Source organism: Colletotrichum fructicola (genome assembly GCF_000319635.2).
Source record: "Colletotrichum fructicola Nara gc5 chromosome Unknown KSG_Nara_v1_contig01, whole genome shotgun sequence".
Taxonomy (NCBI): Eukaryota; Fungi; Ascomycota; class Sordariomycetes; order Glomerellales; family Glomerellaceae; genus Colletotrichum; species Colletotrichum fructicola.
Window position 1 is genome coordinate 646,137 of NW_027094051.1, and position 26,155 is coordinate 672,291.

A 26,155-nucleotide genomic window follows, 5' to 3' on the forward strand; every position below is an offset into this window, starting at 1 on the left:
CAAAGAATAATTTTGTGTGCCTACATGTAAATCTATGTGACTGGTTGCGCGATGGACTCAATGCAAAACAAATTTCCGCTTGGTATCAAGGAACTGAGAAAGCCGCCCCTCCATACACCCATCTACGTAGATATCGCCAATTAACTCATACTTTCCCTCTTGGTCTGTAGGTCGAATGATTATTGGTGTTGAGCATCCATCGGCAATAACGACCAAATCATCAACACCCATGTACCCTGTACCCATTCCCATGTACCTTTTATCGTCTTCGCTCTCGATTAGGCAGAAAAATCGCCCCATCAAACGGTCTCCGAAGTAATCTTGGAGGAACTGACGTCCTCTTTGGAATTTAAGCCCCTTCTTCTGATGCGACTGCAGTTCTTCGTCCAGGGGTAGTCTACCCAATCGTTCTTCTAGGAAGTGAGCAAAAAGGTCGAAGGTGGCCTGTTGCCACTGGTCCATTTGCCGCAATCCGGTATCTGGAGATTCTCCCTCGACCCAAAAAGAATCCTCTGAGGGTCCTATCAAGTCGTACTGTCGATTCAATGTGGGATAGACATCTTCCGGGACATCGCCTAGGCACAGAGTCCTGCAAAATGCTACAGTGTCGCTTGGCGTATAATGTTTGTCGTCGTGTAGAAGGTGCCTCCACTCCAAGAAAGCCATGAGGTAGTCGGAAAGTCTGCCGAGCGTGCCAACGGCCATACCCCGTGCCGCGATGGTACCGATTTGAATCCCGCTTATCCGCAACTCATCTCCGCTGATCACTGGCGGCTTTTCAGAAAGGTCGAATGTAATTCCGGTTGGACATGCCTGAAACGGGTGGCGATGTAAAAGGTGAGTGGCAGCAAGTGACAGTGTGTCAGGGGGATAAGACCAGTCTGGCACCCAACTTGGCAAACCAAATGAATTCTGGTGGAATGGGTACCGAATAGATTCACAAATGACATCCAAACGCCTCGATGATTTAATGACGCAGACGACAATTTCCGCGAAGACCTCCTGTGTTGTAAGATGGAAGTCGGTTCGAAACATCGACCTGATGTCTCTTGGTAGAAGGCTTAGGGCACCAAGAATCTTATCTTGAGGTCTCGCAGTTAATTTGGTCCTGCAGATGCGTAGAATATCCAAACTTGAAGGTTCGTCCCGTAGGCGTGTGAAGGGGGGAAGCAAAGAGTTCGGGCCTTGCGTTGTCAGCATTTGGGCGTAGGAGTAGTGATTCTCCGAAGCCTGGGCCACCTTCCCGGCAGTAAACAACTTCTCGATGTCATCAGAGAAGCTTTCGAAGGCTTTACATGCGGCGAAGATGGTATCTAGTGCCAAACAGTCTGAACCACAGTAAACGTCGGCTTTCTTGGCGTGAAAGACCTCCTGCATGACCCAAAGTCGTCTCCAATAGTTTCTTTCGAACAAGCGAACGACAGACGATATTCGTCTTGGATCTCTTGTCAACATCGAGCAGAAGACATTTGAGGGCTTCCATTCCGCGTTGCTCTCCATGAACTCGAAAGCCAGTTTGCTGTCGTCTTTTTCCGATTGCGGCCCCAGGCAAATCGCCACAGTGTGAGCTTGATGGTAGATGGAATCCATAAATTGAACCTGGGTATTGAGCTCGTCAATATCGCGCTGATTGATTGATAAGGCATCCGCCCAGATCCAGACCGGTTCATGGCGTTTCTTCAAGCCCATCAGGGCATGCCATAAGCTGGTTGTAATGGGAGTAGCCTTTCCATCTATGCGTATAGTCGAAATATCCTTGCGATCTCCCCACGCGTAAGATATTGCAGTGTACTTAGGGGAAGCTCCCAGCGTGAACGCTACAAGATACCCTTCGATCGATTCCACGTCGGGTCCTGAAGGGAAGACACGTAATAATCTGATCTCCCCTGGACGAAGACGCTCATGAATTTGGCTCATTGAATAGACAGTATCGCTAGCCATTTCGCCCTTTGACATTGCGACTGAGGTATCCGACACACCTGTGGTCGGCTTTGAACGGGGTTCATTATCCTGAAGGAGAGGTTCGGACGCCGAGGCTGCCGTATTGACAGAGGCTTGCAGTCTCTGCTTAAGGGGTGTAGGTCATTGATACGTCCTCGTCATCGTGCCCAACTTTCAAGGCGATCTTATCCACAAAATGAAGAAATGCAAAAATGTCGGTACACTTGACAGGACGAGTGTGCAAAAACCACAGGAGTAGGAATTGGACTCACAGCACAATAAACGATAAAATCCTGGAAGGGATAAGCTGCGGGGTGCGGCTGCCTGCTGTGATGAAATGTGCTGGGATTAATATTTTTCCATATCGTGTGTACTTTATGAGAAGACGATCGGCTGCCCATCTACATCTACTATCTCTGCTTTAATTGGCCACGCGATCTTCAACTGCATGCGATATGTCTAATGGCGCAGCAGGTCAGCAATGACCGCCAACAATTCATTTTCTTCTCCGCGGAAGTGCTGTAGACAATGATGGCGAGACTAGACCTTCTTCATCGTGGCGCACTGTAGGAAACTCCAAACTTGTCATAGGTACCAAAAGATGTGCTCTCCATGGACAATGGGAAATCCCTCTTTCAGGAGGCGAGACGAGCACCAGAAACCCACCGGAGCAGGTACCTACAATCATTCGAATTTGACAAATTCTATCCTCACGTTTTCGTACTATCTTGAACTGAGGCACATTTGAAGGTTCCCGAGAGGTGTTTCTAGAGTTTGACAAGCATCAGATAATCGTTATTTGACCAGCCTCTGACTTGGCGAAGAGAGATCTAAGAACTTCTGTGTCTTCCCGCCCCCATACGTCAAAACACCCAATTCGCTCATATTTGCCTTTCTCCTCCAACGACTCAACCAACACAAGATACGAAGACCACCGTGCGATGTCGAGATCTGTGCGGAACAAATCAGAGAGCTCGTGAGGAATTGACCTCGCGATATCCAAATTTTGACCCCCGGCTTCCAGCAAGTCCGCCGTTGCATCTTGCTTGCGTCTGGATATTTGCACCGGCTTGCTCACACCAATGACAACCCCTTCCTCTCCTTCGCTCAACTTGAAATCTTTTGTTCCAAGAAGCAAAACCACGACGTCGGTCAAGTTGCAGCCGTGCCTCCTAGTAAGTCCGGCAACGTCGTCAGGCTCAAACTCGATGGACCAGCGATAATCATGCTTTTCTAGCGACAAGAAGCAGATATCCTGGACTGTTCCGTCTTCATATATACCTTGCGCAGAGTCGAAGTCTAGTCCGTGGACCATGTGGCCATGCAAGGTGATATATCCGGAGCACAGTTGGCCAGTTGGTTCATCTGGGATGACAGGCACCTTTTGAGCTTCGATGACGTTGGCGTAAGGCACAAATGGTGTGCTCGGAAGACAGGTGAGATAGGAGATTGGCCCCCTCAAGTGTGCCCAACTCCAAGTGGGAGCGACGTATCCCCCAGATTCATGCCAGTCTCCTTGCTTGTTGCGCTCTTTTAGCACGGACATCCAGGCTTCCATGTCTTCCGTGTTTGTATCTCCTATGCTGTCAACGTTTCTTCGATTAGTAGCTTTCATAAAAGCTTCCAGATCTGATGGTGAGGGTCGCTTCCACGCCAACTGAGCCACCAAGTCCCCTCTCCAGAGTCCGGCTACGTACTCGTCCGGACTAGTATCTGAAGCCTGAGCCATCAAACGTTGGAATCTATCCACGAGACCTCGAAGAGCCGGCATTTTATCCGACTCGTGCGCCAACGATCGCTTTGCGTATGCCCGGACAATTAGACGCCAAGTATCGTAAATGCTTTGCATGTCGTGTTTACGGCCCAAGCACAGTTCCCGGTTGGATGGGCCAGACTCTCGACGGCACTCACACTCCGTGAGGGTATCGCACTCCCATGCCATCTCGTCACTCGTGAAATGCAGCACGCGTCGGCTCATCAGTCTTTCCTGCATCGTCCACCCTCTTGAATCAATGGGCTGGCTCAAATCCAACGCGCGACCCGACACGGTTGGGTGAGGTTGCGGCTTGATGAGCACCATCGGAGTGGCGTCTCCGTCGGGGTCGGTGTAGGTACGATAATCAAGCTTCGAGAGGGCTTGGTCGGTTTGGAAGAGACCCTGGGTTGCAGAGTTGCTCCCGTCGGCACTAAGAGTGAGGGTGGCACCGGAGTAGACCTGACACATGAGCGCCGCTTCATGGGCCCAGTCTTCCGCAGAGTCCTGTATGATGCATAGACGGTCTACCCAAAGATATTGTAGATCGAGCTTCCTGGCCGCATGGATTGCATCTCGAATTGTACTCGGCAAGCTGTGGATTTCGATGCCTTCGAGATGAGAGTGATGATTCTTTATCGTGGTAATGAGTCCAGGCGCCCCGGAGCCCCAGCAATAGCTGAGAGCCGCGTACTCGCCGCTCTCGCCTTGAGTTTCTTAGAGGTAAAATCGGCCTTGATCGCCCCCGCTAAGATCTAGTACTCGTGTTAGCAACAGCGCTGCCGTAAGTATAAGTTACTTAGTAAGTAATATAAGCTAATTAGCTAAGTTAATACTATTGCTACTACTTAAGTAAGTAATTTATTACCCCTTAATCAAATTATTAGATTCAATATTTTATTTATAAATAGATCTAACTAATAAGAAGTTATAGATTAGTGTTACGGTCAGCTATCCGACAGTAGGGTCTGCTAACAGAAGCTGGGGATTGAGACGTAATAACAGTACACTTGGTCGTGGTCTGGGTCGTAGGTTGTAGGCTGTAGTAGATCGGTCTTCAGAGGCTAAGGTGATCAGTCTTAGACTCAACAAGTAATTCGCAGTGAAGGTAAGCTGAGAGTATCCGTGAGGATGAATACTAAGTTGATTGCTGAAGAGCTATGGAAGTCTGACCATGAGCCAGGCTCAGGGTCATACTATATATATAAGTCTTATATGAACAGTTCTGCTTGTTCATGAGCGCTGTGCCCCTTGTCACTATGAGCGCTCATTCTAGAGTGGGATGAGCGCTCATTCTAGTCTCCACTGAGCGCTCATTGTGGGTCCCTTATCTATGCTCATTCCTTATCATCACGTGACCTGTACCATAGTTCTTCCGTTCCTGAGTGAGTCCCTGTTGTTCCCGTGAACCTGCAGAGTACAAATGTCCTGTCCTAGCCGCCCGACGCCCGAGTGGGTCGGTTAACTGTTATCCATGCATAACGGGTCGTAACACATAGCCACCACAAGAGATACTGTGCAGAACTTGTATATAGTATGACCTGAGCCTGGCTCATGGTCAGACTTCCATAGCTCTTCAGCAATCAACTTAGTATTCATCCTCACGGATACTCTCAGCTTACCTTCACTGCGAATTACTTGTTGAGTCTAAGACTGATCACCTTAGCCTCTGAAGACCGATCTACTACAGCCTACAACCTACGACCCAGACCACGACCAAGTGTACTGTTATTACGTCTCAATCCCCAGTGTCACGGTCTATGGACCGGTGTTCGGCCTTCGGCAAGACCCTCAGCCACGACTCATTGGACCCACCAAATCCAATGGCGCATTCGCTAGAAGGTTCCAGGAATATCGACAAGGTCAATGCCAAGGTTATAAGAATGCCCAGGAAATAGGGAGGATACGGTTCTGTTTCCTGTTCTTCAAGAAGATTTATTGTACTCGTAGTAGTAGGCTAGACCAATGGCATCGACCTTGTCCTAGACCCTTACATTACAATAAATCTTCTTCCATTCTTTTTCTTTAGACTTCGGAACGCCCACGCGACACCGTAGTCGACGCAGACAACAATTAGTCAGTCGTCAGGTAGAAGGTCACTGCTTCGCAGGGCACCTCGTCGACAGTTCAGCAGTCATTCAGTCGTCAGGTAGAAGGTCACTGCTTCGCAGGGCACCTCGTCGACAGTTCAGCAGTCATTCAGTCGTCAGGTAGAAGGTCACTGCTTTGCAGGGCACCTCGTCGACAGTTCAGCAGTCATTCAGTCGTCAGGTAGAAGGTCACTGCTTTGCAGGGCACCTCGTCGACAGTTCAACAGTCATTCAGTCGTCAGGTAGAAGGTCACTGCTTCGCAGGGCACCTCGTCGACTATCCAATCAGTAGGAATCAGAACGAGTTACACTATTACGGAAGATCTCAACACATCAACGAATCGACAAGATGGCGACCAACGAAGGCATCAGCCCAACACCTGTCAACGTTCTGAAGACACAAAGCAGCAAACCTCGCCATAGCCTTCCCCACCCACCGATGTTCAATGGGTTGAAGTCGCAATGGCGCGGTTGGAAGCTAGAGATGGAGGGCAAGATCGAGGAGGACGCAGATGCGATTGGGAACATGAAGTCACAGTTGCGATATATATACACCCGTTTAGAAGGATCAGCCAAAACGAATATCACCACCTTCTACGAACTCGAACTCGGAAAAGAATACCCCAGGCCTCAGGCTTTGATTCGACGACTAGATCTTTTGTACGGCGAGAGGAACCGAAAGGACAAGGCTATTCAAGCTCTCCACACAATCCGGCAGAAGGACACCGAATCGTTCACCACATTCTACCCCCGGTTCGAAAAAGAGATTGCCAACGCGGAGGCCGAAGGATGGGAAGACTCAGCCAAGATATCTTACCTTCGAAACGCTCTTCACCCAAAGCTAAAAGCCCACCTCATCGGCTGCTCCCAGTCGCAACTTGACTTATATGAAGCATTCGCAACGAAATGCGAGGAGATCAGCAATCAAATGGAGTTGTTTGGAGAATGGACTTATGAGAAGAAAACGAACGCCCCGCAAAAGCCCACGTGGCCTCGTTCGCAACCCAATGCCGCTCCCACGAGAGACATGATGGAGTGGGAGCCCACGAATACTGTTCAAGTTAGAACATTCAACCCAAAGAGGAACATTACCGGATACCCCTCTCAGCGGCCAGAGGACCAATCCCTTCTCGGAAAACGAGCAAAGTGGGTCGATAAATCGGAGCTTGAGAAACGAAGGATCGAGAGGAGGTGTCTCCGTTGTGGAAGAGACGGTTGCAGGATAGATTATTGTCCGTTGGCAGCAGCAGTACCCCCATCTGGTCAGAAGACATCTGACTACAGAAGCATCGCCAAGGACAGAGACAGAGTTACCGAAGCCGCAGTCGAAGAAGACAACGAAGAAGATCAATAGGGACGCGCGGGAGTCACAGCTGAATGGAATCAGTTTCAGAATCAAGGCGGCATGGACCAAGAAGGGTTATATGTGAACATCGGAATCAACACAACATATTTTACCAGAGCCCTATACGACGATGGTTGCCACTGCTACATGTCTATTTCTTTGAAACTGGCCAGAAAGCTTCGACTCCCAACTATCGACATCACCCCTAGAGACCTTCTGCAAGTCTCACATGTTCAAAAACGAGCCATCACACAGGTGGCCTACTTTGATATCGATATCGACGGACACAAGCAGCAGAGAGTTTTTGCTTATGTCATCCCAGACCAAACGGAAGACGTCATTCTCGGTATCCCTTGGGCCCGCCAGCAAGACGTTCAAGTCAGGCCCCGATACAACGAGCTTTACGTTGGAACGACCGGAACGTACATTACAATCCGGCACTCCCCCACCTGGGACTCAGACCCTACGATCCGATCAGTCGCTGCAAGCACACTCACGACGATAATACGTTCTTCTCGGCGATCCCACAAACCGATCCAGATCTTCTCGGTTACCATGAAAGATATCGAAAAAGCGCTTGCTAGGTTCCAAAAAAAATCGACCGATCCAGCAACCAAACTACCAGCGCATTATCGCCATATGATCGATCTATTCAAGAAGGAAGTAGCCGACCGGTTGCCACCACACCGACCTGGTGTTGACCACGCTATTCAGCTCGAGAAAGACGACCACGGAAACGAGAAGCAACCACCATGGGGGCCCATTTACAGCATGTCCAAGGAGGAGCTACTAGTTCTCCGGAAAACCCTGACGGATCTGCTGGATAAAGGTTTCATCAGAGCCAGCAACTCCCCTGCTGCTGCCCCTATACTCTTCGTACGAAAGCCAGGAGGTGGTTTACGGTTCTGTGTGGACTACCGTAAGCTAAATTCCATTACCCGCAAAGACCGATACCCAATACCCCTTATCGCAGACACTCTCCGTCAGCTTTCAAAGGCAAAATGGTTCACCAAGCTGGATGTCTCATCTGCATTTTGGAAAATCAGGATGCGCGAAGGGGATGAATGGAAGACGGCGTTCCGCACTAGGTATGGCCTTTTTGAATGGCTGGTTACTCCGTTCGGCCTCACTGGTGCCCCAGCGACCTTCCAGAGGTACATCAACCATGTTCTGAGAGAATACCTAGACGACTTTGTTTCTGCCTATATCGACGACATTTTAATTTTTACGGACGGGACACTACATGATCACCGACAAAAAGTCCTGAAGGTGTTACAAAAGCTCCAAGAAGCCGGACTGCAACTGGATGTCGACAAGTGCGAGTTTGAACAAAAACGAGTCAAGTACCTTGGCTACATTGTCGATGTGGACTCGGGTATCAGTGTTGATCCAGACAAAATCGAAGCTATTGAGCACTGGGAAACACCAACAACTATTCGAGGCGTACGAGGATTCCTTGGATTCGCCAACTACTATCGAGACTTCATTCCGGATTTTTCCACAACAGCTGCGCCATTAACATACCTCACTAAAAAGGATGTCCCCTACCACTGGACCGATAATTGCCAACAAGCATTCGAAAAGCTCAAGACAGCATTAATAATGGCCCCCGTCCTGGCGAAGTTTGACCCTGAACGCCCAACTCGCGTGCAGCCAGACTCATCCGGATACGCTATGGGCGGAGAGTTATCACAACTGAACGAGACTAATGAGTGGCATCCAGTAGCCTACCATTCGAGACGATATACCTCCGCCGAGTCAAACTACCTCATCCATGACAAAGAACTCTTGGCAGTGGTGGAATGTCTAAAGCAATGGTCTGGAATGCTACGAAGCGTTGGGGAATTCACCGTACTATCGGATCACAAGAACCTCGAATACTTTATGAAAAAACAACAACTATCCGAGCGACAAGTCAGATGGGCATTAGAGCTATCACGATACAACTTCAGAATCGTTCACAGGCCTGGTAAAGAGGCAGTAGTTCCGGACGCGTTATCCCGCAGAGACCAGGACCTTCCGAAGGATGCCGACGATGAGAGGCTACGGGCACGCTACCAACAGCTCCTCGAAGTAGCAGAAGACGGATCCGTACAGATTCCAAGAACAATTACCTCGCTACAACCCCAGACGCAAATATCAAGTGGATGGGTGTCTGGCGGCGACAAAGACTATACTACCGACGAAAACGCGGACATGTCAGAGCCACCCGAAAGCCCTTTCATGGATGAAGAACTACGTAACCTCTGGGATCAAGCACTCCAGAACAACAATCGGTACTGGCTTATCCGCCAGGCAGTTTTACGATCAGACAGGCAGTTCCCGAGCAAATGGGGGCTCCCGATATCAATCTCCGAGTGTTCTATCGATAATGGAAAACGGCTTTGTTGGAGGGACCGTATCTGGATTCCATATTTTGAGCCCCTGCGTACTCGAATTATCCAACAATCTCACGATTCGACTGCTACCGGTCACCCGGGACGAGATCTCCTCAAAGCCATTATTAGCCGACGATTCACTTGGCCAGGGATGTCTAACGATGTCCGCCAATTTACAAGAAATTGCGACATTTGCGGAAGCAAAGCAGTTTGGAGAGAACGACGACAAGGGCTACTCAAACCCCTACCGATTCCAGACCGTCAGTGGACCGAAATCTCCGTCGACTTTATTACAGACCTACCTACCGTCAACGGCTATTCATCTATAATGGTAGTCACTGATAGGCTGTTCAAAAGCACGATATTCGAACCGATGAAAGAGATCACCACTGAAGCGGTTGCCAAGGCAATGCGAGACTGTTTCATACGGCATCATGGTTTCCCCAGAGCCATCGTTTCTGATAGAGGTCCGCAGTTTACCTCACTTATGTGGCAACGAATTTGTGCGTTGATGAAGATCCAAAGACGGCTTTCAACTGCCTACCACCCTGAGACCGACGGAGCCACAGAACGGATGAACCAAGAGCTTGAAGGCTACTTACGATGCTATACAACCTACTTCCAAGACAATTGGCCAGAATTGTTAGCTATTGCAATGATTGCCATAAACAATCGAACTTCACGAGCAACGGGAATGAGTCCCTTCTTCGCCACACATGGTTACCACATCGACCCAATCGAAGTACACGAGCCTCTTCGTACCACCTCCGACTCGCCTATTGCAAAAGGGGAGGCTTTTATTGCCAAGATCCGACAAGCCTCTGAAGTAGCGCAAGCTCTAATAGCTGACGCCCAAGAACACTACGAACGATATGCCAATCGATCGAGGCAACCCGCAGAACAATACAAAGTTGGAGACAAAGTCTGGCTCAGTCTTCGAAACATGAAAACCGACAGGCCGTCGAAAAAGATGGATTGGAAAAATGCCAAATACACGGTAACCGAGTTAATCGGATCACACGCTGTACGGTTGAATACACCTCCTGGTCCTCATAACGTATTCCATGTGTTGAACATTCGGAGGTCAGCGAATGATCCCTTGCCATCACAAATCGTTCACGAGCCACAGTTACCAGCCATTGTCGATGATAATGGACAAGAGGTTTACTATGTCGACAAAATTCTTCGCCACAAGCACAATAAGTCTACGGGAAAGGTTTCTGTGCTAGTAAAATGGTCGGGATACGAAAAGCCAACATGGGAACCGGTCACGGAACTGATGGAGACGGACGCCCTGCAAACATACTTATCAAAACATGAAGAACTCAAAAACTCTCTTCCGAGCCCTACAGAGGGAGAGAGGGGGTAATTGTCACGGTCTATGGACCGGTGTTCGGCCTTCGGCAAGACCCTCAGCCACGACTCATTGGACCCACCAAATCCAATGGCGCATTCGCTAGAAGGTTCCAGGAATATCGACAAGGTCAATGCCAAGGTTATAAGAATGCCCAGGAAATAGGGAGGATACGGTTCTGTTTCCTGTTCTTCAAGAAGATTTATTGTACTCGTAGTAGTAGGCTAGACCAATGGCATCGACCTTGTCCTAGACCCTTACACCCAGCTTCTGTTAGCAGACCCTACTGTCGGATAGCTGACCGTAACATTGTAATATTACTAAGTTAAACTTCTTATTATAAAAGCTCTTAATAATATTAGATATTATAAAATCCTCTAGTTAAATAAGAACTAACTAAAGAGGGGGTTAATAATACTTTAGAATTACTTTAAGCTACTAGGGGTATTATAATTTTATTTACTTATTATTTAATTAAGAAGTAGTAATAACGTTATTTACTATAGTATTTAACTTAGTTACTATAAGTTACTTATAAGTTAGTTAATAATTAAAGCTTAGCAAAAGATCACTAAGTCAATAAGTATGGGGGGTAAAATTGACTTGATTACACTTACGGCAGCGCTGGTTGGCAAGAAGGCTGGCCCTGGTATGTTGCAGATTGTATGCCGTTCACAGCAGTTGTCTAGCCATTTCTTTGCCAGGAGCAACGCCTCATCTGAACCTGAAGTAGGTTGGACCTTTGCAAGGCTTGTGGGTTTAAATCTCTGCTCATCTACAGTGAGGGGGTTGATGTCCATCTCATGAGACCATTCTTGGCGGAGTTGTCAGCCAATTCGGTAGCAAGCGCTTCCAATGTCAAGCAAGGAGACTTACCCATCGGTGGTCCGACTTGCAACTCTCGTTCCATGCTGCCAACATTCTGGCTTTTTCTGGTGAACTGTTCACCATGAAGCTCAAAGTCGCTTTCTTCTGCATCAATGTCCGCAACGACTGCGATTTCCAGCCAACTCGACCACGGCTGTCTCACCCGAATGGTCACTCTTGTATCTTCATCTGGGGGCCACTGAATGTCGTCCAAGGGATGTTGTAGCAGGGCAGTCCATACAAACGAGCAGAACCCACAGGCCGTAGCTTCCGCGACCCGCTTGAGAGCCGCGCCTGATGCCGAGTATTCTCTGTATGGACCTCGGAAGGTGTCGCCTGGGTGCAACTCGAGCGGTGTCACCCCCTCACAAACCGCGCATATTGTCGGCAAGATCTGACCTAATCGATGGTCTTGGTTATGAGCGATTCCTTGACCTGGAAGCACGACACGTTGTGAGCAGAAGTCGATTTGTTCCGAGACGCAGTCCAGACAGGAGTATCGAGGTCCAGAGATTCTGTCGTCCTCGTTGTCTGTGGCGGGACACGTTGGATTGTCACAGCAGGCGTCGTCGTGTCTCAACGGATCTAGAACGAGGCGATCCTCGATGCCATTTGTGAGTTGATAGACTGGGTTCGTTATCCCGTCGGGGATGTTATCGAGTCGTTTTACTGGCCTTTCGCAGAAGAGTAGGATGTGCGACTTTTCAATAATGGGTAAGATATCCATGATGATGATGTAAACCCTTTGCCCTTGAGGCGTATTTGAATGGACTGGTTTCAATCCTGATGTGGAAAGTAGCACCACTTCATGTGTTTTCTTGCAGTACGAGCTTCAGGCTCCATCATTTCGAGCGACTGAGAATTAGGCATCCAGACGATTGGTGGTTCCGCTTACGTTGTGTAGCGCCCTAACATAGCCCACCAACTGAACCGATGCCATGCAAGGGTCATTCACAATATCACCCGACGTTTTTTGAAGGCACCATGCTCGAGACCGTAAGCACCAGCGAAATGTCTACACGATCTGGGGCCTATGCTTCACTGTACTTTACCACCGAAATTTGGCCCAGTTTCTTTGAATGCAGTCATGTCAACCTTATGGTGGAAATGGAGACCCCAGTTGCGTCATCTTTTGTTAGGTATTATATTGATTCGCGCCCATCGCGGTCAAGTCACCTTTTCTACATGCAGCACCACTAATCCTGACAACTTCGCGACCTTGTTTTCTGTCCTCATGGATGGACTTTCCTCCTAGGTTTTGATTGTGGGCATAAATGCGCTGCATTTGCCCCTTTCCTACGTCTCTCCTTCTTCCTGGGGCATGTCACCTAGTAACCGTAGCCACCACCGCCACCACCACCGGTGGACGGGGGAGAAGAGTTGCCTTTGGGAGGTGCGCCGCCGCCGCCGCCGCCATACTGTCCACCGGGTGAATTACCCTTGGGAGGGGCAGATGGACCATTGCCGGCCGGGGGAGAGTTGCCCTTCGGAGGAGCAGATGGGCCGTTGCCTGCCGGGGGAGAGTTGTCCTTCGGAGGCGCACCGCCCCCACCGTACTGTCCACCGGGTGCATTGCCCTTGGGCGGGACGGTCGGACCGTTGCCGTTCGGCGCAGTAGGAGCATTGCCTTTAGGCGGGGAAGACGGACCGTTTCCGTACTGCCCGCCGAGAGCACCACCCTTCGGCGTAGGAGGAGCAGGACTGTTGCCTGATGCTCCGGGGCCTGATGGACGCGGGGGAGGTCCGATGGGCTTGCCTCCTCTAATCTCATCGGGAATGTTGGGAACGGGACCCTTGCTGGCGACCCAAGTGTCGACGTTGCCCTGGTCGGAGGCAGTGAAACCGGACGGAGCCCAGCGTGCGGGAAGTGACTTTGTGCATTCCGTCAAGTCGTTGATGTTGTAAACGCCCAGAAGAGAAAGACGGACGTATTCGTGAGCGTAGGCCTGATGCAAAGTTAGGATCGTCCATGAGAGAAGTATCAGCAGATGAACTTACCGCGTTCCACGCAGCTTGGCCACCAGGACCGGCGAAAGCAGCAAACTGGGCGCTTGTGCTAGGGTACTTGGATAGTGCAACGTCGCTGTTGAACTTGAACACGCGCGGAGGAGCGTTACCGATGGTTTCGGAGTAGAACTTGACATCCCACACACCAGGGGTGCTGTCCTGGGGGTCACCAGAACGCGAAGGGTCGACAAAGCGTTGTTGACTGGTCGTGTGCGCACCGATGAGCGAAATGAGGCCGTACGAGCTGATAGTTTTGTTGTTGAAAAGATCGATTAGGGCATCGGCTGGGCTGTTGACGTCGGGAAGGAGGTTGGGAGGAGCAGCAACTGATGAATCCTTTCTTCCAATGAAGGTTCTGACGCGGGGACCCAGGGGACACACAACAGTAGCAGCGTTTGCGGAGAACTGGATGAGGTCCGCCATGCTGATTCCGTATTGCTTGTACTTGTTGTACCATGTCTTAGTTTGCTCGATGATTTCTTCCAAACCCTTGTTCTCGACACGGGAGGCTTCAGAAGAGGACAGCACAATCGAGCCGTCAGCGCCACCGAGGTTACCGGTTCCCTTGGACCAACCAGCAGCATCGTGGAAACCGAGGCGAATGGCAGCGCGAGCGAAGTCGGTGCAACGGCCAGATTCACCTCTGAACGTGGTTGCGAGGTCGTCAGCGATGTACTTCCAGATGCAGCAGGTGTCGGCAGCGCAAGCTGGTGTGTCTTTGGCTGGGAGCGCGCCATTGTTGGGAGCAGGAGGACTACTGGCTCCTGGAGCTGGCGGCTTGCCTCCCGCTGGGGCTGGAGGAGGAGCGCCACCGGGAGCAGAAGGACTACCGGCTGGAGCAGGCGGCTTGCCTCCTGCAGGAACCGGAGGAGCGCCATATGACCCACCTCCCGGGACCGAAGGTGGGGCACCACCGGGAGCAGGAGGCTTGCCACCGCCAGGAGCTGGAGGAGCGCGACCTCCGGAAGTTGGAGGGGAACCGCCGCCACCAGACGGAGGAGCGCCGCCTCCACCACCACCTCCGCCGCCGCCGCCACCCCCGTAACCGTAGTCTCTGGGATGGATAGGGGCGGATCTCTTCTTGCCGGAAGGGTAAGCCTCGTCGCTCTCGGCATTGCCGGCACCGGAGAGGAGCTGCTTGATGTTCTTGCCAACGGGGGTGAGCTTCGAGTCGTCGAGCGTCGCAAGATCGCCAATGATCTCGGTCGACTTGCCGCCGTTGGAATTGTCCTGGCGGGCCGCGATCTCGGCGAAGGTGTTCTTCATGCCGGGGTAGCCCAAGACGGGAGCTGCCACGAGGGCTGCGGTGAGGATGGAAACGCGCATGATGAGACGGCGAGACCAGCTGGCGAATGATCAAGAAACGAACGTGTGATTAAAAGCGAAGGTGTAAGAGAGAGAACTTCTCTTGGGTATTATGAACGAATGTAGAGAGACGCAAGCTCAAAGCCGATGTGATCTGAAGAGAACCAAGACCCATGATTGCGGGAGTTGCTGGTCCCTTATATGCTGAGTTGTAGTTCGAAAGACTTCACCTTCCAGACCCGATCGCAAGATGCGAAACCGCTCCGTCTCCTCGAAATTGAGCTGGGGAGCCGTGAACCGGTGCTAACATCGGATTGCTTCAAAAGGTCCTGAAGCACGTTGACGCCGGCCTTGACCATGGCGCCGGTGTGGTGGTCGACTAGTTGCGCTACGGCTACATTGAGCCGGACGCAATCCTGGAATCCCGGGTATCGGATGCGATCTTGCTCAGCCTCGCCTTTTGGGTAATACGTGAAACTCGATCGGGCTCGTGGCTGCTAGCTACCGTGGTCTCGTAGTCTGCGGGGCGTCGTCGAGAACCGTGGGTGGCTTGCACCAACCTATGGAAAGCTTCGTATTGTCATTCTTGTGTATGTATCGTTTCTTTGGTCTTCAGATCATCTTGTAGCTTGTTCAAGGACTGCCCATAGCATTAGTAATCGTAGATAGACTATTTGGCCATGACGAGGTGTTGAGCTGCTCAAATACTCGTGCATGACGGGTGGCAGCTGCCATTGATGCTCACATCACGTCTGCGCACCTGCCAACCCCATCTGAGTGACTGATTGACTGTTGACAGACATCCCCAGACTTGCCATGAAAATAGACATGCGCCTAGGAAGGTTGCGGACTAGCAGATCGATGAAGAAAAGGGGCAATTGTCTTAGCGCAATGAACCGTTCGCACATTAGCCGTTTGTGGCTGATCCGATGTTCTGTTTAGTACGAATTGGCTTTGCCTAGGCGTAAAACGCCCAGATTAATTCGAATTCACCTGAAACAAAATGGTCATCAGCAAAGACGCCATAGGCCTAGGTAAACAGCGCTAATAAGCTTATTTCTTTTCAAGAGCTCTTGAGGTTGGAATAACACATCGCGGTGGAATAACTACGACTGCATCCTGACGCATGCGATTCGTGATCCTTTGAGTTAGATGTTGACAGCTATATTCGGCTGCCATGAAAGACGTTTCTGCCGGAGAGCATTGTGGGGTTATCTTCCTGGCCGAGGAAAATGCAAGACAATGCGCGACCTGCAAACTACACGAGGGGCATATACAATCTGCGACTTCATACCAGAAACAAGTAGTGAAACTCGTGAATCTCGTATTAGCGCAGGTATTCCCAAGCTACTGTGCGACTCGAGGAATTGCCCGTCCTAAGGGAAATGTTTGTGCTCCAGCAGCTGCTAGCGACGATCGTCTACCGGCTCATTACCGAGAGTGTTCGGCCAAAAGGCCAGCAAACCGCCCGTTGAGGTTCGGCATGTCACACATGTAGCAACGTCCCGTGTCGTCGACCGTCAGAACGAGCCTCAAACTCTCTGCGCAGATCCCTTCTCCACGGCATCAGCGACGATCGCCGCGCCCGCAGCTGTCACGATGTGTTTCCGAGCAGGCCGCAACCCCATGCCGCCGTGTCTGACTTCTGCTGCCGATGGAACACAGATCCGGTTTCGTTTCGGCGATATTTTTGGGATCGCGGCCGTCGTTCGGCATGCCACCCATGACAAGGACCTTAGTCAGGTAATCCCCTCATCATGACTAAACCGCATACCCTTCCACGTCGTGCCTACTTAGTTGCCTTGACGAGTTAGACCGGTTCCTGATTCGCACAAGCAATCCTAGCCCACGTGAGAGTTCACCTAGCTTGGACTATAAACACAGCTGATGATTCACAATGCGGGGAGTTGTTGAGCTGTTGTTTTCTAGCTGCTTGAGTGTAAGTGTATGGAAAGGTAGTAGTTTTCACCACGGTTTGTGGTTCTGGGGAGGGTATCAAATTATGCTGGCTGGCGGCTGTCTTTTGTCTATTACATGCAAACGCTCATACGCCGATGTATCCGTCCTCGCTTCTCCATGCAGTCTATGAAGCAGACGCTTTTCGCTGATATGTGAAGCCGAGCAGGATATGATGGGTGCAAAGGCTGTGTGCCTGCGGTAGGCGTCGGCCATGAAAGACCATTGTATTACGGTGGTTTGGTGTCCTGCACCTAGCGTCGTAGAGTCGTCGAACCTGCACTGCGTCGAACCTGCAGTGCAGCTTCGTGTGAGGTCGGATGTTGAGTGGAGTGAACTTGTGTCGATGTCCATTATCTGTACCCTGATGGAGCGTTGTTAGATATCGGGCTAGGTAAAATGTGAGATGGTTGTGTCGGACTTACATCGACCCTCGCTGTAGTTCTTCATTTCCTGTTGATCCAGTAGATGAAGCCCCCAACCCCAAAGATACATGTCGCAGCTGTCACCGTGTTAGTCTACATCATGGAAGACCCGGCAGGGTGTCACGTCGACTTACCAACTGCTAACGTCTCCAGCACCGTGTGATCAACACTCCTCTTCATCAACATCGTTCCAACCTCAACAGCTCCCTCCTGGAGGAGCCTCGCATCGATGACGGGCATGGCGGCTTGTAAGAAGAAGAAAACGTAATAATACTGTTCAACGATGGACAAGAAAAGAACTGGTTGGGTATGTAATGTCGATCACCGGGATCAAGAAATAATGGGTTGGCGTTTTGTTCCTCCGTGGACGACACTAAAAACAGATCAAGAGTCGCCTCGACTTACACGGGAGAGTAGCAGCGCGGCATCCATACATATAAAAAACCACAAAAGCAAGTCTTGGGGAAGCATCGAAATTGGGCCCCCCCCCCCGGTTCCGCCATCACCCCGGTCAAAATCATAACCTGTGTCTGTCTAGGTCCCCCGAGGTCTCCGCCCCGTCGCAACAAATGAACTGCGCAATCACCTTATCGAGGGGACCACCGCGCCGTCCGCCTCAGCGTCCCGGGGGATATGCTGTCGAGGAAAGGCAAGGCAAGGCAAGGTCAAGGAACCACCCCTTTCCCCCTCCCCCTCACTTAGCATGAAGCGCGCGTCTGGGTTCGCACAAAACTGCCCTTGGGGTGGCCGTCTTCGACACGCGTGGGCTTGGGAATGGGCTCATGTCATCTCATTTCGGGTTTCAGTAGGGGGCTGCTCATGCAAGGTCCCACGTTATCTTGGCTTTTGCCCAAAGACGACGAACGGGGAGATAGGTAGTTGTGTGGCCCTGGGCAAATCACCAATTAGAGCCCCCCGTTCCGCAACTCTTTGGGTGTGGTCTGGGTTCCTGGGTCCCGGTACCCATTGAGTAAGGTAAAAGAAAAAAGGGTGTGGTTTCGGGGCCGCGTTCCTTAAAACGGGCTGGACCCGACCGGGGTGCGCAATTTGATGGATGGGTTTGGGCGGGCGTTTTCTGTTACCGTACAGTACACCGCCACATACGACGACGAGTTTTGAAGCAAGTCGACGCGGCCGATTTACGGATCTGCGAACGACTCGGCTGATGATGGAAATCATAAAAGATACTCTGGATTCTTTTTGGTTTTTGAGGGTTGAACTTTGGGAGGGCCCGGCTGTGTGGTTCGCCATTTGCATATGCAGTGTTGATTAGTCTGTGATGCGCAGTGGGATATGTTGCTGATGCTGCTTTCGTCCTGTCCAACATCCCATCCCATGCCTATCCCATTCTCTTCACAAGCCTGAAAAATCACCAGACATACCTGGCTTCGTGCTCCCATCGGCATCACTTCAGAATGTCACAAAACCGCGTGGTCCTGCCGCGAGTCCTGCGGCGGAAGCACATCAGCTCGGTGGGGGGGATCTCACCACCAGCGCACCCAACGACCCGTTTCAGCCTCCTGAAACAAGGAGGATCTGCGGGTAAAAAGGTCGCATGAACCCCTACTTTACAGCACGCTTAGTGGACATCTTCCCCCCCTGAGCCCTGGCGCATCTGCCCATAATCCCACAACCCGGCGACACGGGGACATTTATTAGACGACGACGATGACTGCCTAGGTACTGTACCAACGCAGACGCCGCTTGCTGTCTCGTCGGGACACATGCGTGTGAGTATGTGCGGCGCTTTCAAACTGGTTCCGCAATCCACATGCCTTATTGTTTAAAAACCGGGCTTGTGGTTGGAAACACGTGGGGGAAGAAGGGGGCCTTTTTCTCTCTTCTCTTACTTCGGTGGTGGTAGTGTGTGTGACTTGGTTGTCGGAGAATATGCATGTCTTGTGCCAGACGACTGGATAACGTCGTCACCCATCTCGAACGAAAGAAAAAAAGCCAAGATGAACAAGCTCGAAAGGCAAAATGTATCTTGGCAGCTGCCCACCACCACTACCGTCCCTTTTCCCCGTGACAGGCTTCGCGACAGCTTGGCTGCGTGGCTTAGCCTTGGCCGTGGTCTTTTCTTCTTGAACGCTGCCATTCAGAGTTTAGATGATCAAACCTGGTGTCAGCAATTTTCGAGGCTTGGAGGCTGAACAGCGTAAGTTGCTACCCGTTCGGCAGATTCGGGCGGTAAATTGGAGGTCCACTGTGTAAGAGTGCCAAGGGAATTCTAGATCTGGCTGTTGAATTTCAAAAGTGGCGCTGGGATGTGTTCCTTGTTCGGGTTCCACCACTGACGCCGGCTTCCGGTATGGAATTCGGTGATGATGACTGAAATTGATTATGAGAGGACTTGGCTTTGCCGGACTACTTAATGGTCTCGGTTCTCGCTGCTGCTGAGCAGATACTGGGTGTTGCTAGCCATGGAGGACCTTCCTGCTTGAGGTGCACGGTTAGGATGCCTTGTCGTCTGGGTACGTGCATTCGAAATTTCATATTCCCACCTTCAGAGTCTGTGGTAGGTATTCAGCAACCGGTGACTTGTTCGGCGCCGTGAGTGTGAATACACACTATATCCGGAGGTGAATGGCCGGAATTTGGAGATTGAACCTGCCGTCGTCGAATTCTCCGTTGTCTCCGTGCTCCGATACGTCACAGAATCGCTCCCATGGTTGCCAAAAACCACCATGGCTCATATTTCACAGGATAGACGGAAGGATCTGGGTTGACAGTTGAAATCTGAAGCCCAATCCCCCAGAATCCTCCAAAGTCATGGCCCGAGTGACTAAGGCATACTCTATCCCAACGACGGCCTTTCTTGGTCCTCCCGCCTCGGACTTTATTCAACTCCTTCTTCCCGTTCTTCATCGCCTTCCAAGCCATGTCCCTGAACTTGTTCGTCGATGCCCTCACTTCTCACATAAGCCTGGTTTTCAAGCATGACGACGCAGTTACGCGAGACCACGGCATAGTGCAGAAGCCAGCCGAGACTTGCATTACCGCCTCTCTTCTTGGCGCAAAGAAGAGTGGGCGGGGATGGCTGGACCGCGGGCCGCTGCCCCACACACTCACCCGCATCTCGAGATCTCGGGATCCCGTATCGCCCCGTTTGCATATCGAGGCGAGAAAAGAAAGAAAGCAACGACACATTTTGCAGCAGTCGCATATTCTAGTCCAGCCTTGTTGACGTGTCCTCGCATCAAGCCTCTGCTAGCATTTTCGCGCCGGCGTGGGTGCATGCCTCCTCCGCATGTGACCCATGTGGGGTTAGCTTTTCCAGAGAGACACATCCGACATCAAGATGGTGCTAAAAGGCAGTCTAACACCCGCATAGCTGCATTGCCAACACTTCTCTATGCCGTTTGCCTTCCGGCTCTAATTAACCACGAGTCCATCTCATTTTCAACCATTCGCCTTTGCCACTAAATATTTATCAAGGCAGGCGATCCGCTTTGCAGCGAACATTGGGAGGGGAACTTCATGCGGGAAAACGGGATCCTCGATATCCCCGAACCCGTGTTCTTTCGTCTGAGCCTGATGTTTTTTTCCGCGACGCATCAAAGCCGAAAGAAGAATCGGGTTTTGTCACAGGCCAAGAAGCGTCTGAGCACCACCGCCCTTCTACACACCAGTGTGAGGGAGACTGTCGCCTCCCCGGGAAACCCGGCCTAATTGAATGAAAAGAGAGGAGATCCAAATACAGAAACAGAGCAGTCCAGAAAATCCCAAGAAAAAGGACCTGCATCTCTCATTGCCGCGAAAATGAAGCCTTGGAGGATACCAACCCTCCTCACAGCCCTTTCGGCGTTACATGTCTCCGCGACAGCAACGGAACGATGCGCCCCAGAAACGTTCGCCCTCCCGCAGCATCCCCTCCCGGACGCTGTCCTGGTGAGGGTCCTCGCGACGCCCGTCCGTGGGCTGCGCTTCACGCCCACGTCGCCCGAGGGCCGCGCAGCCATCCCGAGTTCGGGCGTCAGCTTCTGCAACGTCACGGTCGAGTACGTCCACGCGGGGTTCGAGGACCTGACGCGGGTGCAGGTGTGGCTGCCGCTGGCTGGTGCTGGTGAAGGGACAGGTAGTTGGAACGGGAGGTTTGTTGGTGTTGGCGGGGGAGGGTACTCGGCGGGGCAGTTTGGCAGCGAGGCGTTTGGGGTGAGGGTCGCGCAGGGGTATGCGGGTGAGTCTCCTTTTCTTTTCGGGTGTCTTTTAAATTCCTGTGATTCGGGCATGTCTCTGGGGAGTTTGCACGTGGGTTGGTTTGCAAAGAATGCTGAGGGCTGACTGGAATGCGTAGCCGCCGCGACGGATGCGGGGCACGACACCACGAGCTGGGAAGAGGCGCCGTGGGCGCTCAACGCCGACGGGACGGTCAACTCGCGGCTGCTGGAGAACTACGCGCACGTCTCGGTGCACGACATGACGGTGATCGCCAAAGCGGTCATCACCCAATACTACGGCCGGGCGCCCGCGTACGCGTACTGGGCGGGCTGCTCGACGGGCGGGCGGCAGGGCATCATCGAGGCGCAGCGGTACCCGGAAGACTACGACGGGATCCTCTCGGGCGCGCCGGCGGTCAACCAGCCGAGCCTGATCGTGAGCACGTACTGGCCGCAGTTCGTGATGAACCGGATGGGCGTGTACCCGCACGTGTGCGAGATGGTGCTGATGACGCAGTTCGCGGTGGAGGCGTGCGATGAGATTGACGGGGTGCGGGATAATGTGATTGCGGACCCGGACAATTGCGACTTTGACCCGGCGAGCGTGGTTGGGCGGGAGCTGGATTGTGGTGGTGGGAGTGTGATGGAGATGTCTGCGGCGGCGGCGGAGATCGCGCGGGAGATTTGGAGGGGACCGCACGACGAGAACGGGAAGCCTTTGTGGTTGGAGAAGGGGTATCCGATCGGGGCGCCGTTTACGGGGCGGTTCGGGCTCGGGAACGTGAACTGCAGCGTGCCGGGGGCGCCATGTACGGGGCACCCCTTCCGAATGTCGGTGGAGTGGATCCGGAACCTAGTGCACAAGGACCCGGGGTACGACGTGGCGGGGATGGACTATGCGGAGCTGGAGGCGGCGTACGCGCAGAGCCGGCGGGAGTACGAGGCGCTGATCGGGGCGAACGACCCGGACCTGAGCGGGTTCAAGCGGCGCGGGGGCAAGATGATTAGCTGGCACGGGCTGGCGGACGAGTGCGTGACGATGCGGACGTCGCGGGACTACTACGACAAGGTGCTGAAGAGGGACGGCCGGGCGGGGCGGTACTACCGGCACTTTGAGGCGCCCGGGGTGTATCACTGCTACGGGCTCAACGGGACGTTTTACCCGCTCAAGGGGCTGGAGACGCTGCGGGCGTGGGTGGAGGAGGGGGCGTTTCCCGAGGTGCTGGATGGGTTTAGGCTGAGCGGGGGCAACGAGAGCGAGGCGCCGACGAGGCCTTTGTGTGCGTACCCGGCGGCAGCGAAGTTCAAGGGCGGCAATCCGGCGAAGAGGGAGTCGTGGGGTTGTGAGAGGAAGGGCGGTTGGTACAGCACTTGGGGGCGGGATGAGTTGTAGAGGGACATGGGGAGACGTTAGAAGTGGATATAATTCATTATCAAAAGTAGTTACATCGCATAATACATATTGGTTCAGATGAAGTCCAGAGAGAATAATGCCGAATATTGCTCCCCGAGGAGATTTGCTATTGCAAAGAAAAGAGGGATTAAACTTCTGATAGCGCCAGCGGAATGGCCGTAGCGCAACGTGATAGTGCCGTGGCTTGGGCTGAAGGGAGTTGCGAGTCACCAAGACTCCTCCAGCTGTGAGTATCACATTTGACACTTGCCGGTGACAAACAGCAACAGCAAAACATGCAATTGCTACAGCCACAATCAGGCGAAGTTGACACACGGGAAACAGCATCGGGGAATGGAAAGACGGGAAGCAGCAGGTGGAGCCTTTCCTCCGGAATTCGCTCCGCCAATGGCACCCGTCGAGAGAAGGAGCATCCCCGCCGGTTAGCCGTTATCTTGCCTTGGGCTGCTTGGGCGGGGCTTGGCTTAGCCCGAAGCGGAGAATCAAGGTCTCAAGCGAAGGGCGCTAGTTCGTGGTTACATAAGCTTTGGGCCACCTGCAACTGCGCGAACCTGCAGGAAAACGTGACTTTGAAGGAGGATTCGCTCCACTGGCGGGAAGCCGACGGGCCCCGTTGGCCTCAATCAGAGACACGATTGGACGATTGGGGGTGTCGCCACCTGTGGCTTTCTGTGGTGCCTTCCCACAGTTCACAGTTTTCAGGGTCCAGAGCATGCCGCTCCCCGCTTCTGTGCTGATGTTCGCATTTCCCGTGCCTGCCCTGCCATCCATGGGCAAGTGGGATTCATGGATGCCCGTAGCTCCTCCCTCCTGATAGTGGCCTCTGGACCTGCGTGTGCCGTTGCTTCCATTTCTGCCTGCATTTTGGCTGCAGCTGTTGCATTTCTTCATGGCTTGCTCTAACAGAGGCAATTACCGGCCTGAGTAAGTGGACAGGTCCTTCCTAGCTTTTGAGGCCCGGCCGGTCCCTTCCCTGGCACCTGCCGCCATGTCCGTCATTTTGGCAAAGGAAAAGAACAGGCAGGAAGTCGCCCCCTCCCCCTCGCCCCTCCCCCTCCTGCCACACACAGAGTTCAGGTACTTTCCCGTTCCCGTTCCCAGCCCGTTTAAAGAAAAGAGCGCTCGCTCGAAGAAACCTCGATCTCGATCTCCTGCTTCACGTCCGAAGATCGAGCACCACTCCCACTCACCCTCCACCGGCCGCATTCAATCCCTGGCCACCGTGTGCGCCTGTGCAGCACTCCAAGAGAACCGCCGAGAGGGCCGCTGCATCACTTTATTCGTTTACTTCATTTATCCTCCGGCGCTATCGCCGTCCGACCTCTGATCTGCTGCCGCCGTTCGATCGATCGTCTCGCTCCGCCCACCGCGAGCGGTCGCAGCGTCGCGCAGCGCAGCCCACCCCCCGTGAGTGAGTGACGGACGCCGGGCCTGGCCGCTGCCGGAATCGATCAGATTCAGATACAGACATTTCGACTTTCCCATCATTTCCCCCATCCAATTCTTCAAAATTCCGTCCCACGCCATTACCGTGCGGCCCCACGTGCGAAGCCTCTGCTTTCGACCCGCCCGTGGGCCCCCGGCTCGATTGATGCCTTCCGGCCCCAAGAGTTCACGATCCGCTTCACCCTCGAGATCTGAGTCGTCGCGCAGAGGCCGCGATGCCGCCGGTATCCCCAAACCCAACCCGGCATCATCGGCGGCATCCGGCTCCCGCGGCGACCTCAGTAGCGATGGAAAAGCAGACTCTGCAACCCCTCCTCGCCTCTCCTTCAATCACCTGAAGCAGGGCGAGAGCCATCAACGCGTGAGTCCTTTCTACTTCCTGTGCTGCTGCCTTATCTGCTTATCATCCTTATCTACCCTGCCCACCTCCACCATCGTCCTACAACATCCCCATCTCCCATCAGCCCATCAACTCCGTTCTAACATTTTAATCATCCCACAGATTCGCCATGGCGCAAAGCAGCTGCTTCGCCTGACGGAAAACTTCGCCGGCTACAATGGCCCCGGCCCCGACGGTGGTTATGACACCACCAACGACCAGGCTCTGCCCAGCGACAGCGACATACGCGCCATGACCAGGCTGTCACATGGCATCGCTCGCGATATCAGCCAGATCATGGCCCTCCGGAAGGATGATCCGGGCCAACACAAGCGAAAGAGCGTGGAGGAGCAGTTCGGTGCAGTCGGCCCTTCCACCAGCCAGGCCGGCATGGCCATGCCCGACTATGCGAGCACCGCCGGCCGCACCAAGAACCGCCGTAAGGTTGAGTTCTCCTGCCACAAGTGCCACCGCGTCGACACCCCCGAGTGGCGGCCCGGCCCGGACGGCCCAAGCACCCTCTGCAACGTCTGCGGCCTGATTTACGCAAAGAGAGAGCGCAAGAAAGAAGGTTCCACCATGCCGACCTTTGGTTCTCCCAACTTTTCTTGAATACCCATCGCCCAAGTGGGCGTGTGAGACGTGTGCAGTACGATTTCTTTTTTACATATTGTGATGGCTGCGGGAGGCCTTGTGGATTATGAGATTTACATGTAAGATACCCCCTGCGATGAGGGATCCGAGAGGACCGTTCGTGTGTTCGTTTGTGTTGGAAAAAGGCTTTGCAAGGGGATTTGGGAATGCTGGCGCAATCGGCGCAACTGGGACGACGGAACGTGAATATACCCGACAAGAACTTGATCTTTCTACCTTCTAATACCAATTATGTTTGTACCCCAATTTACCACCGCAACGTTACCTGGAGTGGTACGATGCTTGGCGTCCACGCTAAGCTCCTGGACGAACCCCGCCCAGCTCACCACTTCTCTTCGAGATGTGTTGGGGGCCATATTTCGTCCCTTGCCCAACAGCAGAAAGCTCAGCTGAAGCAAGGGCTAAACCGTCCCATGCATGTCTGACTTTCAACGTCAAGTGTCTCTGATGCTGTCAAATGCCGTGTTCAGCTGAAAGCTGAGAAGATGCTATTTCGGACACGACAAAGGAAGAGTTGCCCATCCCGCCCGGCGCTAGCTTCGTCCGCCCCTCCCCTCTCGCAGTCGTCGGGTACGAATAAGTATGAGAGGCACAGCTTGCAGATGCCTCCGAGAGCCGCGCCGGAGATGCGGGGAAAGGCGCGGCAGATCTGACCCATCTTGTCAGCCCATCGGGGAGAGA

At 52.7% G+C, this 26,155-nt stretch overlaps 6 protein-coding genes across 6 annotated transcripts; 3 read left to right on the top strand and 3 right to left on the bottom strand.

Annotated features, from left to right (window-relative positions):
• Positions 1–2,725: 2,725 nt before the first annotated feature.
• Positions 2,726–4,165, bottom strand: CGGC5_v000201 (uncharacterized protein; the record flags this gene model as incomplete). The annotated part of the gene is made up of 1 exon (XM_032026512.1): positions 2,726–4,165. One exon carries the CDS (start codon positions 4,163–4,165, stop codon positions 2,726–2,728), a length of 1,440 nt encoding a protein of 479 aa, XP_031877085.1.
• A 1,968-nt stretch (positions 4,166–6,133) lies between these two features.
• On the top strand, positions 6,134–10,085 carry Tf2-8-4 (Transposon Tf2-8 polyprotein; the record flags this gene model as incomplete). Its single annotated transcript, XM_066150643.1, has 7 exons — positions 6,134–6,930; positions 7,246–8,048; positions 8,103–8,217; positions 8,271–8,283; positions 8,411–9,405; positions 9,865–9,974; positions 10,033–10,085. The coding sequence occupies 7 exons, from the start codon at positions 6,134–6,136 to the stop codon at positions 10,083–10,085; spliced, it is 2,886 nt and encodes a 961-aa protein (XP_066009651.1).
• Positions 10,086–11,389: 1,304 nt separating this feature from the next.
• CGGC5_v000203 (uncharacterized protein) lies at positions 11,390–12,455 on the bottom strand (the record flags this gene model as incomplete). Its single annotated transcript, XM_032036750.1, has 3 exons — positions 11,390–11,392; positions 11,479–11,675; positions 11,738–12,455. 3 exons carry the CDS (start codon positions 12,453–12,455, stop codon positions 11,390–11,392), a joined length of 918 nt encoding a protein of 305 aa, XP_031884249.1.
• Positions 12,456–13,056: 601 nt separating this feature from the next.
• Positions 13,057–15,061, bottom strand: vpl2-0 (Versatile peroxidase VPL2; the record flags this gene model as incomplete). The annotated part of the gene is made up of 2 exons (XM_032036751.1): positions 13,057–13,674; positions 13,727–15,061. The coding sequence occupies 2 exons, from the start codon at positions 15,059–15,061 to the stop codon at positions 13,057–13,059; spliced, it is 1,953 nt and encodes a 650-aa protein (XP_031884251.1).
• A 6,122-nt stretch (positions 15,062–21,183) lies between these two features.
• CGGC5_v000205 (putative feruloyl esterase) lies at positions 21,184–22,974 on the top strand (the record flags this gene model as incomplete). The annotated part of the gene is made up of 2 exons (XM_032036754.1): positions 21,184–21,601; positions 21,719–22,974. 2 exons carry the CDS (start codon positions 21,184–21,186, stop codon positions 22,972–22,974), a joined length of 1,674 nt encoding a protein of 557 aa, XP_031884098.1.
• Positions 22,975–24,586: 1,612 nt separating this feature from the next.
• On the top strand, positions 24,587–25,432 carry gtaG-1 (GATA zinc finger domain-containing protein 7; the record flags this gene model as incomplete). The annotated part of the gene is made up of 2 exons (XM_032036755.1): positions 24,587–24,802; positions 24,944–25,432. The coding sequence occupies 2 exons, from the start codon at positions 24,587–24,589 to the stop codon at positions 25,430–25,432; spliced, it is 705 nt and encodes a 234-aa protein (XP_031884165.1).
• Between the last annotated feature and the right edge of the window lie 723 nt (positions 25,433–26,155).